General features: G+C 47.7%; 1 protein-coding gene across 2 annotated transcripts; it reads right to left on the bottom strand.

Moving 5' to 3' along the window:
- Nucleotides 1-6,199: 6,199 nt before the first annotated feature.
- On the bottom strand, nt 6,200-9,126 carry LOC309857960 (ral guanine nucleotide dissociation stimulator-like). 2 transcript variants are annotated; one of them, XM_082750656.1, is made up of 4 exons: nt 8,811-9,126; nt 8,165-8,224; nt 7,035-7,234; nt 6,200-6,783 (listed from the first exon to the last, which is right to left on the bottom strand). In XM_082750656.1, exons 1-4 carry the CDS (start codon nt 8,957-8,959, stop codon nt 6,473-6,475), a joined length of 720 nt encoding a protein of 239 aa, XP_082606782.1. In that variant the 5' UTR covers nt 8,960-9,126; the 3' UTR covers nt 6,200-6,472. The 2 variants fall into 2 exon arrangements, with proteins under 2 accessions (XP_082606782.1, XP_082606781.1); XM_082750655.1 differs by having other exon boundaries at nt 8,165-8,902.
- Nucleotides 9,127-13,346: the final 4,220 nt, after the last annotated feature.

Here is a 13,346-nt window from a genome sequence, read left to right as displayed (position 1 = left end):
TTTCAAGTTTAAGACATTTTGCTTAACTTCCCTCTAGAAAGATCATACCAGTATATACTCCCATCAAAAGGGCATGCCACTATTTTATGAAATACAGGTATTGTCATTTAGGCATCCTGCATTTTTAAAATCTTGACTTTAACAGAATTCTTTTGTTGTGCTTGAAACCCTGAAGAGTTAGATAGGCAGTTGGCCTAAACCCAAATGTTGGCCCATCGTTTAAAGCTTATATGTCCACTTCCATCACACAGCCAGAATTTTGTCTTTTAAGAAATCAAAAAAGATCAGGGATTTGTTTGTTAATAGGTTTGCATGAGCAGGGGTCTTCCCATAAAGCTGAATTACTGGTTATAGAGTATTTGGTAGTGGGGAGGGTTAGGCAGTAAAGCAAACAATTCTTAATATTGAAATGAGATCACAGGGGTTTCTCACCCTTCACACCGTGTGATCTAATACTCAGAAGTGTCAGAATCTCAAATATCTGGATTGTAAGCGTTCTATTTGGAATTTGCCTGTTAGATCAAATCCCCAGACTCTGGCCACATGAGGAGTGTTATTCTTTCAGTTATTGGAAGAATTGTCTGAAACTAGTTTAATGAAATACTTGAATAAGTAAGTGACTTTAATAGGGCCTTAAAATTGGTATTCACTCAGGCACCTGGGTGGCTCCGTGGTTCAGCATCTGCCTTCGGCTCAGATCCTACATTGGGCTCTCTGCTCTGCGAGGAGTCGGCTTCTCCCTCTTCCTTTGCCCCTCCACCTTGCTCTCTCGCTTTCGCTCTCAAATAAATAAATAAAATCATTTTTTTAAAATTATGGTTTTCACTCCTTTTCCAACTTGACTGCAGTCATGGGGGAGGAGTGCTCTACTTTCCACCACAGCTTCTTGAAAGCAGGCTGTCAAATTTTCCCATAGAAATGATAGTAAACTTGGAAAGTTGTAGTCATGACCAAGAATCAGCATCAAGTAGACCAGGCCTGTACGTTAAAAGCAAAGCTAAAATAGCTTTAAAAAGTATAATAAATGTGAATCTGTGTTTCAGATCTAGATCTATAAATACAGATAATGGACCTCTAAATTCAACGTGGTTGTCATCACCTCTAAAATTACATTTATGTGTGAGTGCACATATGGCATATATAGGCACACAATTTGTGATGTATATAAATACTAATCCTGTTTTACAGGACCTTTGTTATCATTCTTTTCAGGACTGTTTAAGCTGATCCCTATTTTCGATTCGAAGCTGTAGTGTGTGGAAACAGAGCTACACGTAGTTTCATTGATTATCACTCTCAAAGTAGCCATCTTGGAATTTATTTCAGAAATCACAAAGGATTGTAATCCAGTTTTGAATCCGTTCGTCCTTTTATCTTCTTTGCTCTCTTTCTCTCAGTCCAAGGCCAGTTTTGCAGGGGAGGGAAGTATAAAAAGACAGTTACCCTTCAAGAAATCATGGGGAGATCAGAACCCAGGCTTTCTTTGCTTACACCCTTGGTATTTCCAGGATTAGGGAAGGTTTACCCAAGAGGTCTGTGTGTGGCTCTTTTACCTGCAGAAGTTTTAAAGTATTAGCTCCTGAAATGAACTCCCTCGTCTGCCCCACCCCCAGCAGGGGCCTTCAGTCCCCACTCAGGTGAGGCTCTGATACAGCGATGATAAGTGCATTGAAAATGACCCTCCCTATAATTCTTTTAAGTGAGAAGCATCATTAATGACTGGTGATTATATATGTGTGTTTTCTCCAGGCTAGTGGCGAGAGGGTGGATTTAACAATTGCTAGGCCGGGGAAATCCCAGCCTGGTAACCCTGTCCAGGACGCAGGAGCTCAGAGTAGCAGCCGGCACCATGCACAGCCGCTGTACCACAACAGTCCCAGCTCACACAAGGTGAGGCCTCGAGTTTGCATGTTTTCATTCATCTGCCCTCAGGGAATCCTTGTGACAAACTGGTAAGATTTAAATGAGGGCTGTTACTCTGTTGGAAAAGGTGAGCACAAGGTGTTTGGGGGTGTGGAATGTGTGTTTGGCTACCTTGAGAGTCCCTGTACAGTCTGTTCCTCAGCCAGTAGGGGTGGTTTCTTAGTAAGAAGGTCCCTCTGCCAGATTGATGAGAAGTGTTTGATCTTCTAGAAAGACTTCTTTGTTTGGTCCTGCTTGAAAGTGGGATTTATCTTGGTTTGCTCATTCAGTTGTAACAGGAGGTTATGTAACTGAAAAAAAGACAATGACCAACAAGTCCATACTTAGCGGTTGGGCAGTTTGCCTACAACAACAGAATTCCCTATGTGAATATGAAGCATAAATCATACTTTCTGATACGTACATGCAAAACACATAAAGCATTTCTTTTTATGTTACAGTTCATAGGAATACTACCCTAGATCATTTTAAATTCCCGTATGTTGAGCTTTTTGCTGCATCTTTCATATTTCAGTGCTTTGATAATATATTCCTAGGTCATTTATCTGTGCCAAAAATTCTGATGTTGTCTCACTTTGGATGCTGAAATCAGTAGAAGTCAAAAAACAGTGGCACTTTACTGTGTTCTCAGTGTTATTTACTTCATTTCATCTTTCATTTGAACTCAACTTCTAGTAGGCCAGAATTTTTACAATGATGCTATTTACCAACTGTGTGAAAATCACACATCGGAACCTTCCTATCGATTTTTTGTTTGTTTGTTTGCTTTTACTTCCTATAGTTTTTAAGTAGACCAGTAAATAAGTTTTAATTTAGCAAAGCAATTTAATTTTACTTAAGGAGAATGACTTGAGAAACACATGTTTAGCTTAAAGTGGCTTCTTAATGTAAGTACAATTTGAGAGAATAACTCTGTAATGTCACAGGAGCCCAAGAAAGCATTATTTATTTTTGTATTTATTTATTTTTAAGATTTTATTTATTCATTTGACACACAGAGATCACAAGTAGGCAGAGAGGCAGGCAGAGAGAGAGAGAGAGAGAGAGAAGCAGGCTCCCCGCTGAGCAGAGAGCCCGATGTGGGACTCGATCCCAGGAGCCCGAGATCATGACCCGAGCCAAAGGCAGTGGCTCAACACCCTGAGCTACCCAGGTGCCCCAAGAAAGCATCATTTAAAGGCACAAGTATTTTTGGCCCATCAGGTTTATCTTGTTTTCTGAGCTGAAGTATACACTTGTCACTGATCTTTGTTCAGTTAAAACTTTTAAGAAATTATAAGCACAAACTTCATCTTATTTTTGAACAGAATACAAAATGTGTGAAGGGAACCTATAATTTTGCTTTCACAATGATGACTACGAAAAGCAGTTATTGTTTCGAAAAGGAATTTGAATAGGAGTTGTTCATATAGCTGGTCCTTGATTTACAAGTTACCTATATATACATATTCCTAAAGAATCATGATTAAGGCAAAAGTTGGTAACTGAATCCATGAATTCTACAGAAAGTGGAAATATGGGTGCTCAAAGACAATGCTACAAATTTAACCATTTCAGCGTTCATATAGAGGACGATTTATGTCCTTTTTTTTGTTTTGGGCACAAATATTTTTCTTTTTACTAGTTCCTCTTCCTTAATTTTAAGTGGTGGTGTTTTAAATAGCAATGCTGAATTCTTACTCTAGGTGCTCTGTAAACCTGCTTGTTAGAACAGCCACATTAAATGTAATTTTAAGCATTAATTTAGCAATTTACCATTAACATACAGCATTTGTGATGTCAAATCCTACTTTAAAATATAAAGGTCTCCTAGGGAAAACAAATACAAATTTATCAAAACAACCTGTTCAGAGGATAATCATTGTTAAAAATTAAAGCACACATTACTCTATTACTAAGCCCCTGCGTAGCCCCTGCTTGGAAACATTCATACAGTGTTAAGCCCTTAGAAGTTTCCATGAAGTATACCAAGAGTAATCTGTGAAGTTTGGCTAAAATGCATACATCTCAGCCATTTGGAGGAATAAAACAACCACCTCTAATTGACTCGATACCTGACAGACAGGAGCGTTGAAGTCAATGTGCTCCCAGCTGAGTTTACCTGGATTGTCTTCATAATCACGTGGGTCTTGCCCAGTTTTGAAGGATACGAACATAGATGTCATATGCTATGATACCACCTGTGGACGTTTACAGGTTTTCTATGAGGTCAAAATTCTAGGAACTCTAGGCTATTTAAGTAGTGCCCTCAAGAAAATTTCAGAGTGTTGGTTTCAGGAGCAGAGAAGAGCAGACACCCCTGCCGGTGCAGGGCTTGACTGACACGTCGTACCTGTCCGCTCTGAAGCAGTGTCACTAAAGGAAATGTTACAGTTCTAGCAAAAGAACTCATCTAGTTCTGCTGTTGATATTGTTAGTCGTGGTAATAGTTATCTTGTTATCTACACTATGCTGTTACAGTATATGTTTTAAGGAACCTTTTGAGATAGGAGCTTCCATTATTACACTTAATGGGATAGCACCATTGTAGTGTGGATGCATATAGCATCATGCTGTATAAACATACACAACTACATATGAATACATGTTTATGTATATACAATATGTGTGTGTATGTGTATTTTTTTTTAAACTTGAATCACCTCAAATCCCAGTGTGATCATGCGTAGCTATATAATTTGGAGCAAATTACATGAACTTTCTTTTTTTTTTTTTTTAAAGATTTTATTTATTTATTTGACAGACAGAGATCACAAGTAGGCAGAGAGGCAGGCAGAGAGAGAGGAGGAAAAAAGTAACAAATATTCCCCAAATTTTCTATTAAATATGATTTTTAAAAAATCTTCTAAAGTGTCCCTTCCATATATAAGTGTAAAACCTCTCTCTAAGGTTAGAAAAACGCCTAATGGGAAGGAAAATTGCTGCAGTTTGATGATGTTTCCGTTCTTTTTTTTTTTAAGAATTTATTTATTTATCTGACAGACAGAGATTACAAGTAGGCATAGAGGCAGGCGGGGGGTGGGTGCAGGGGAAGCAGGCTTCCGGCTGAGCAGAGCCCGATGCGGGCTCGATCCTAGGACCTGGGATCATGACCTGAGCTGCAGGCAGAGGCTTTAACCCACTGAGCCACCCAGGCGCCCTTTCCATTATTTTCTAATGTTTATTTAGATCATTGCATTATTTTATGTTGGAAAAAACCCTCTAAAAAATAGAACACTCATCCTTTCCTTCCTAACCTTTTATATAATCCTCGTTGCCCTTTTTTTATTATTATATTACTTGTCAGGGCAACAAACACCTTTTTTTCTTCCTTAAGCAAAAGATGCTCAAATCACAAGTTTCATTTCTTTGTGTAGACCCAAGGATCTCTTCTCTTTAAGTATTCTGATACATCCACGCTGAGCAAACTCTGTAGGACTATATCTCTAAAACTGTGTAACTCTAAAACAGGATATGTTAAAAATTCATTTCTAAGAGCAAAAGATCAAATAATTTTTGAGCAGGAAAGAACTATAGAAATCACTGAAGCCCAAAGAAGAGAAATGAACATGCCCAGGTCCTGCACATTAGCAAAACCAGGTCTAATGACTTGGACGTCCAGTCAAATCACAGTGCCTCAAGCCACATTTTTTCCTATGTATGATGAAATTATCTTAAAGTTTTGAGTTGTTTTGGAATGTTTTCCATGAATTGGATTTTTCCCTTGATATCGTAAGAATGACAGAGATGTGAAAAATTACAAATAACAGGATGTATAGGGAAGATAATGACTTGGTAGCTCATCTCATTTTCTGGTTTATTCCTTTGGACAGGTGATATATTGCTGAATATCAATGGCATTGATTTGAACAATTGAAGTCACAGTGAGGCCATGGCTATGCTAAAAGCCAGCACCGCGTCCCCTGCTGTTGTCCTGAAAGCACTTGAGGTCCAGACTGTCGAGGAGGCAGCCCAGGCTACCGAAGAGCAGCCAGGCACCTTCAGCGAGAATGAGTAGGACTCCAGCTGGTCCCCGTCGTGGATCATGTGGCTTGGGCTTCCAAGGTACTGACAGCGTTTCAGCAGTTTCATGGAATAATCGTAGTGACAACATTTCTCAGTATGGAACACAGTAAATTCATTTGTCCAGGATGTGAGGGGGAAGGTCCTGGTCAGAGATGAAGTGGCAATGGCATATCAAGTTATAGAAGAAAAGGGTATTTTTTTCCTTAGGTTATTATATTTTAAAAGATAAATTTAGAGAGAAGAGCAGTGGTTGCAGGGACTGGGGGAGGGACAGAGCAGTGAGCGATGAGGAGCGTGGGTGTCTCCGTGACAGAAACGTCGTAGAACGACATGGTTGTGCAACACTCTGGATGGACCTAATGAGACCTCCATATCCCACTGCAAAGGATGCGAGTAAAATGTTATATAAACTCAAATTCTACTTTATTTAATAAATAACATCTATGAAGTAATTATAGAGGTGAATACAGAAAACAGATACGATAAAGAAGGAAATGATGGGGGAGGGGGAGTCATGCTCTGGAGCTGCAGCCAGTACAAGCTGCTACTCGGGGGCCGAGCCTGCTTGCTCCACGGAGGCAGGGGGCGGCAGCTCGGTGGCAGGACCCTGCTGGTCATCCAGGAAAGTCAAAAGGCCTGGTGGCTCTTCCGTGGCAGAGAAGTGAACGAGGGCCCTGACGACCATCTGCCCTGGCCCCAATGGGTCAGGGGGGGTCACTGGTCTTCCTAACCCATAGTGAGCAGCCATAGCAGGGATGGCGGGGGCCAGCTCAGGCCCCAGAGGTGCAGCAGGTGCCAGAGTGGCTGGTGGAACAACTTCCCGAGACACATCCTGATCTGGCTCTGGGGCCGGTGCTGTAGCTCCAAGAAGAGAAAGCATCATCAGCTTGATTGACTTCCCTTTTGCCTTTCCCTTTCCCCACCACTCAGCGTGGCCTGCGTTCAAGACCCAGCCCCCGGAAGGTGTCCCCGATGGAAGCCCATGGGGACAGGGATCTGAGACGACTCACTCTCTTCGGCCCAATTACAATCTACGGAGGCTTCCTCAGGGTGGCCCACCCTGCCTCCGCCTCAGGCCCACATGAGTCACCCCCAGTCCTCCTCACCCCTAGCCTCTGGCTCCGTGGTCTTTTCAGGAGCGCATTGCCTTTCTGGAAGCAGAAGCTGGGCACGGCGCTGCAGGTCCGAGCCCGGCACATTGACCTGCAGGTAGGCCAGCAGCGTATGCAAGCTGGGAAACTCCGGAGGCTGCACAAAATCCCCTGGATACTTTTCCACCCAGGTGTTCAGGATGGCATAGACGGCCCTGGGGACAGACATGGAGGCAGAGAAGTCAGAGGACAGGGTACGCATCCAAACCAAAATCCCAGGGAACCTATGTGGGAACCTGGGCCCCTGGGCTGTCAGCTCCTGTCTGAGACCAGTCGGACTCCTTGTCCAATTGCGACCTGGCAGTCCTGCGTGAGAAAGGCCTGCTCCCACACGGCAGGCTGGCCAAAAGCCGCTAGGAGTGGGAGTCCTTGGTCAATGGGGGGAGCATTTCTGGACTTCTTAGGGGAGCTGGACACACTCCTCAGTCTGTCTCCTTGCCCACGAGCCACTTGAATTCAACTGCATGTGCCTGGGGAGAAGTGGTGTCTGGCCTCTTAATTACCCTCACTGCACTCGCCTCTGCTCAGTGAAGATCCAACCGAGGAGGGAACAAAGGGACTCTGTCTCTAGCCAGGCCTTCCCAGGACCCTCCCCATACCTCCACCGTTACCTCCTCTGCCCGTTCACTAGGTGCCATGAGAGTGGGTCTGTTTCCACTGACACTCACCTCCCACAGGGTGTGGGATGCCTGCTGCTCCCTAGGCTCTACGGGGTCACCCTCTCCCTGAGACCCCTCTGTGCACCCAACGTGCAGGTGCCAACACTGCTATGCGATGGTTCCTAAATCCTGTGTTCTGGGTCCCAGAATTGGGGCAGAGAGAGGGCTGGGAAGGGGCAGGGATGGAGCATGACCCTCTCAGGGGTGGAAGCTGTCCTCCATCCCCCTCTGCTCTCCCACAGTGCTCACACACCTACCCCAGCCACCCAGGGCACCTTTCCAATTTCCATTAGAAGCTCTCAGACATTTACCATAAAGCAGAATAACGAGGTGAGTCTGAAGGTCCGGCAGCCCCTCAAACTCACAGGACCCTCACTACCCTGGTGGAGAGGGAAGGCCCTCCTAAAGCAGCCAAAGCTTACTCACATGTTGCGCTGCTCCTGGGGTCCGCCGACCTCATCATAGCTGGAATAAACACATCCGAATCTAGAGGAGGCCAGGGGGCATCGCATGAGATGTCTGTGGATATTGGCTCTCACCGCCAGACCCTCGACTAGCCTGCAGCCCTGGGGTGCTTTCTGTTCTGTGCAGGGATCCCATTCAGCTCCTGGATAATCGCCTCCACCTACCGGGGCTTCCTGAATGCTTGCTGAATAAAAGGGCCCCAACCAGCCCATCACCGACATCTGAGTGGGCCCGGCCCCTGCTCACCCCCAGGGATGCTTGCTCTGGATTCAGCCAGACACAGGCCCCAGAAGGAGTCTCAGATCTCCCTTTCAGTGGCAAAGGAGCCCAGCTCAAGATCATAGTGAGAGTCAGGGATGAGGCAGAGGCTTCATCATGAGGGGCACAGGAATGAGCAAAGAGCATGCCCACAGGCCCTCCAGCAGAATTTTCCACTGGCGCAGGCTCCCAGGTGTCCTTTCCCTACAAGACCCCACTGAGTCCCTATAATACCTCTGCCCCAGTTAGGAGCAAGGGAAGCTTGGGGAAGCTTGGGGACCTGCCAGAGTCTCACAACAGGAATTGGCCAAATCTCACAGAGCAGTTAGGGGCAGGGGAGGGTGCTCACCTTGCAAAGAGGAGGTCCAGCACCTCCTGGGGGGTGGCCAAGTGACGGTATGTGTCCAGAAAGGTGTGGACACAGTGTAGATCTTGTCTGATGACGGCAGGCACCAGGTGATCTATTGCGGCCTGCAGCTTGTTGGCCCGCTTGGCCATCAGCACCGAGGTCTTGCTCCTCTTCCTGGTTGAACGATTTTTCCCCTGAGGTGAATCAGAGGAGACATGAGTCAGTGCTGTGGCCACCAGGAGGGTTGGGGCTTGGAGGGCAGAATGAGCCCCCAGATCTCAGGGACTTCAGCAAGAGGTGGGACAAGAGAGCCCAGAGTCCGAAAAAGAATCGGGTGACTCAGTGTCTCATTGGGTTCAGCCTAAAGCTCTTGGTTTTGCTTCAGGTCATGGTCTCCGTGTTCTGAGGCTGCGATCCTCGTAGGGCTGTGTCCATAGGGCAGTGTCTGCTTGAGGATTCTGTTTCTCGGTCTACTTCTCCCCACTCTCCCCCTGTCTCTCTCTCAAATCCATCAATCAGCCAATCAGTTAAGAAGCCTTTAAGGCAATGAGAAAATGTTCTTGGTATCCATACAAAGAATTGAAAGAAATGATGTCTGAACTTGCTAGTATCTGAGGTCCCTTTGTGAGCGGAGTATGGATAGCACGTCCCTGCTTGAGTGGCATGGATCCTGTGATTTCTGATAACATAGCCCATTCTTTTTACTTTTTTGAAAGACTTGTTATTTATTTATTTGACAGAGAGAGAGGTGACAAGTAGGCAGAGAGGCAGCCAGACATAAAGGGGGAAGCAGGCTCCCTGCTGAGCAGAGGACCCCACGCCCCCGACGTGGGCCTCGATCCCAGGACTGTGAGACCCAGGACCCATGACCTGAGCTGCAGGCAGAGGCTGAAACCCCTGAGCCACCCCGGCACCCAACATATCCCATTCTTGAGATGAGAACACAGAGATGTTTAAGGTGAGAGGGCTTAGGATAAGAAGGCACGGAGGCTGTAGGATGCAGCACTGTGCCTTGGCCAGAGAAGGGGATTACATCCAGTCCTGCCCCAGTAAAGGGCTCCATGGCTGTGATCAATGACTGGCCTTCCGGACTGCCGTGCAGTGCAGTGCAGTGAGGCCCCTGTTCCTTTTCCTTGGGGGGGGGGGGGCAACAATGTGTTCCATCAATACCAAAGCGCAGAGCAAGAGACAGAGTACCATGTCCCTTTGGATCAAAGTCTCCCAATCCAGTCTTTGCAAGACTTGCAGAAGCTGAGGAAGGACTGTTGGGCCAGTGGGGGCACCTGGGAGCACGAGTTAGGAAAATGCCTTGGCCAGGGCAAAAGGAGTCTAAATCAACGGGATGAAACCTGGTCTAAAGTCTCTTTAATGATACTCCTATAAGTATGTGGACAATGGCAGTGCTTCTGTCCAAGGCGTGGGCAGAACGTTGTGGGCCAGTTTGGGGAAGAGATGGGATGCAGATTCACGGGAGTACAGGACTCTAGGAGGCCAGGTTGGCTTCTAGGAAGTGGGGCCCTTGGTGCTGCATGGGCGCCCCGGGGTTGGGTCTCCCCAGCACCTGCACTCACCCTGAGCCAGCGACAGACTCTGTTGGCCATGTGCGGCTTCGTGTCCTTGGAGGAAGGAGAGCAGGCAATCTCCTCGGTCACCTCCTGCACCATGTCCTCTGGGGCGTTCTTTAAAGACAGTGCCCGGCAGGCAGGCAGGAGGACTTAGAGCCCTGTCTGGAGGCCTTTGCTGGTCTTCAGACCCAGGGCGCTCCATTCCAGACACACCACAGCCCAGGTGGCAGAGCCCTCCCCCAAGGAGAGAAACGTGGCCCAGCTTCAGGGCCTTGGATTTGCTCTGGCACAGCTCAGAATCACCTCAGGAATCCCCTGTGCACCCTGCCCACCCTGACATTGGTGTGAACAAGAAGGGATCACAAGAGTATCCACTGTACTCACCCTCCTCCAGCCCATGGGCAGGAACCCCCACATATCCCTCCTCCCCTCAAACTCCAGAGAAAGGGATGGGGCTTCCCTAGGACGGTTCAGAGGGGTGGGCATCGCCTAGTCTCCTCAGTAGTAAGTACCTTATGGCGTCTCCCTCGAAAGGTCCTGCGGCATTGGGGGGGTGGTTTTAGCCAATGTCTGCAGCATGGGAACAAGTCATTTTCTTGGGGGTTCTGGTACCCAGAGCCCCAAAAACTAGGTACACAACAGGAAAACATCTTTCTGTGTCAAGGTCCTGAGTCCAGTAACCCTGCTACTGGACTAGACTGGCTGCCTGGTTGCAGGGGTTCCAAGTTCTGAAGGCCTTTGTGATCCAGGCAGTGACATCACTTCCTGAGATGCCCTATCAGGGCCCACTCCTGATTGGACCCCTACACGAACAGTGCTCCCATCTGCCATCTCCTCTTCCCCCTTCTGCATGCAAGGCCACATCTTATCTGTACACAGTGACCCCAACACACCCCTCTCCACAGGCCCCCAGGGAAGGTCTGGGAGCAGCCAGGGCCCCAGCTTGCAAACACACCTGGTTTCAGACACAAGTCTCTATTCTTACCTGGTTCAGACCCTAGATAAGCCATTGTGGCAGACAGGGATGGTCTTCTTGCCAAATATGGATGAGTCCAGCATGTCTTTCTATCAGATGTCCACAGGCATAGGTTGGATAATAGCTATGATGTTAGAGGAGGGCTGTCACATGTAGGAAATACCTCCCACCCAATTTCCTCCCTCCTGTCAACTTCTTGGAATCTGCTACTCATCAGATCCCACCCCACAGTCCCTCCTGGGGTGTGTGTTTGTGTGCACCAGCACACAAGCTCCTGTGTGCACACATGTGTTCATCGGTGCTCACATTCTGGAGTCCCAGAAGAGGACAGCCCCACTTACAGAGGGCTGGGTAATAGCTTCCCAAAGTCTTAGGCTTTCCATTTTCAATGCAACCCTAAAGAAGGGACTGGAGTCTTGGCCCTTGATGGTCAGAATGTACCGTTAATCCTAGAGACCGCCTGTTCCGGGATGCAGGCCATTCTCTCCTTTCCAAAGGGTGTGATGCAGATAGGGGTCCATGCAGTGGGTCGCCATGACCCGGGATCCTCCTCAGACAAGAACCTGGGCATATGTCTCCTATCTAGGAGACCAATGATCACCCTCAGCCCGATAACATTTCCAGGCCAACAGCCACTTCCTTCCAGAAAAACTTTTCCAGAGCCCCCAGTGAATGGCTACGTTGCATCCAGGACCCCAACTTTCAGGACAATCAATGAGCTGGGTTCAAGCCGGCTAAGCATCCCTACCAGTCTGATTCTGGGCAAGGCCCGGACCCTTCAGGGATCTTCACAGTCTCCTTTCGGGGGCTCCATTGTTTCCCCAACTCCTCTGTAGACATGTTTGTGTGACCCCTCCCCAGAGTGTGGTCCGGACTTGGTGATTCACTTCCATGTCACAGAACGTGGCCACGTGACCCAAAGGCCCTTCTGAGATTTCGTTCGAAAACTCATTGCCCAGCCCCATGTTGACTCGGATCCATGTTCTCTCTCCAATCTTCATACTGGAGCACAAGCCCCTAGGTTGAACCATGACCCAGACATAGGCACATGGCCCAGCCCTGTGGGCCCACAGCAGACAGAAGTCAGGTCATTGAGATGGACTGTATCTGGCCCATGCCCCTGAGTGCGCTCAGGTTCTCGGTGAAGCAGGTCCTCCCTTGGTGTTGTCAGCAGCCCAGTTGAAGGAGAGACTCTGGCAGGAGCCCCCAGCAGAGCACTGCTGGATTCCTGATCCCCTGAGACCACGAGGCAGCATTTGTTGGTTCAGCCACTGAGTGTGGGGAAGTGTGGTCACACAGCCCTGGGAGAAGGGCACTGATACTGACCAACTTCCCGGGCCCTGGCCCTCCTCCCCTCCCACTCTGGTCCTTCCTCAGCTTCTCTGGCCACCCTGGCCCCCTTTTCTAACCTCCAGTCCTCTGCTCCATGGTGCCCTCCGCCAGGTGGAATGCACTCGCATTTGTGCAGGGCTGTCTCCTTCTTTTCCTCCCGCAGGAATTCTCCGTGTCATCTCAGCACAGCCTTGTCATACCCCTCACCGGGTGGAGTTTGGGCCTTAGTTGTGTCCCTTGCTCTTTTGCTGTGGAGCAATCGCTTTTCCCGTTCACATTTTGGTTTCTCGTTTGTCCATCTTCTGCTCTAGACCCTGAGCTCTCACGAGGAGAACCCGCTGGGCTGATAAGCTCTGGCACCATCTGAGTGCGCAGTGCCCAGTGGCTGAATGAGCGGGAGACAGGATCCGTCCCAGCACAGACCAGCTCTGGTGTTTGAGCCTCACTGATTTTAGTCCTGTGTAAGCCTTTTGTTTTATTTTTAAGTTAACTGTGCCTGTTGTGGGCCTCGAACTCATAACCCTGAGATCAAGGATCCTAGTGCCTGAGGAAGTCAGGTGCCTCTTTGGTCCTCTTTAAAGGTTTTAGGCTAATTACTATTCAAGTGAACTTGGTCACTTCAACATGCTGTACGGAGCAATATTACATTACGCTGAATGACCA

The sequence above is a fragment of the Mustela nivalis genome, assembly GCF_964662115.1.
Source record: "Mustela nivalis genome assembly, contig: HAP1_SCAFFOLD_1608, whole genome shotgun sequence".
NCBI lineage: Eukaryota > Metazoa > Chordata > Mammalia > Carnivora > Mustelidae > Mustela > Mustela nivalis.
Note: the sequence above shows the minus strand (reverse complement) of the source record. Positions and strands in the feature narration are given on the sequence as shown.

Bases quoted from the DNA above. Each gene is read 5' to 3' on its own strand.
- LOC309857960 (XM_082750655.1), bottom strand. From the start codon at position 8,424: ATGTCGGTGATGGGCTGGTTGGGGCCCTTTTATTCAGCAAGCATTCAG. The intron at 7,235-8,164 runs GTGAGTAAGCTT...GTCTGTCCCCAG, and splicing joins CCCCAGGAGCAGCGCAACAT to GGCCGTCTATGCCATCCTGA. The intron at 6,784-7,034 runs GTGAGGAGGACT...TTGGAGCTACAG, and splicing joins CACGGAGCCAGAGGCTAGGG to CACCGGCCCCAGAGCCAGAT.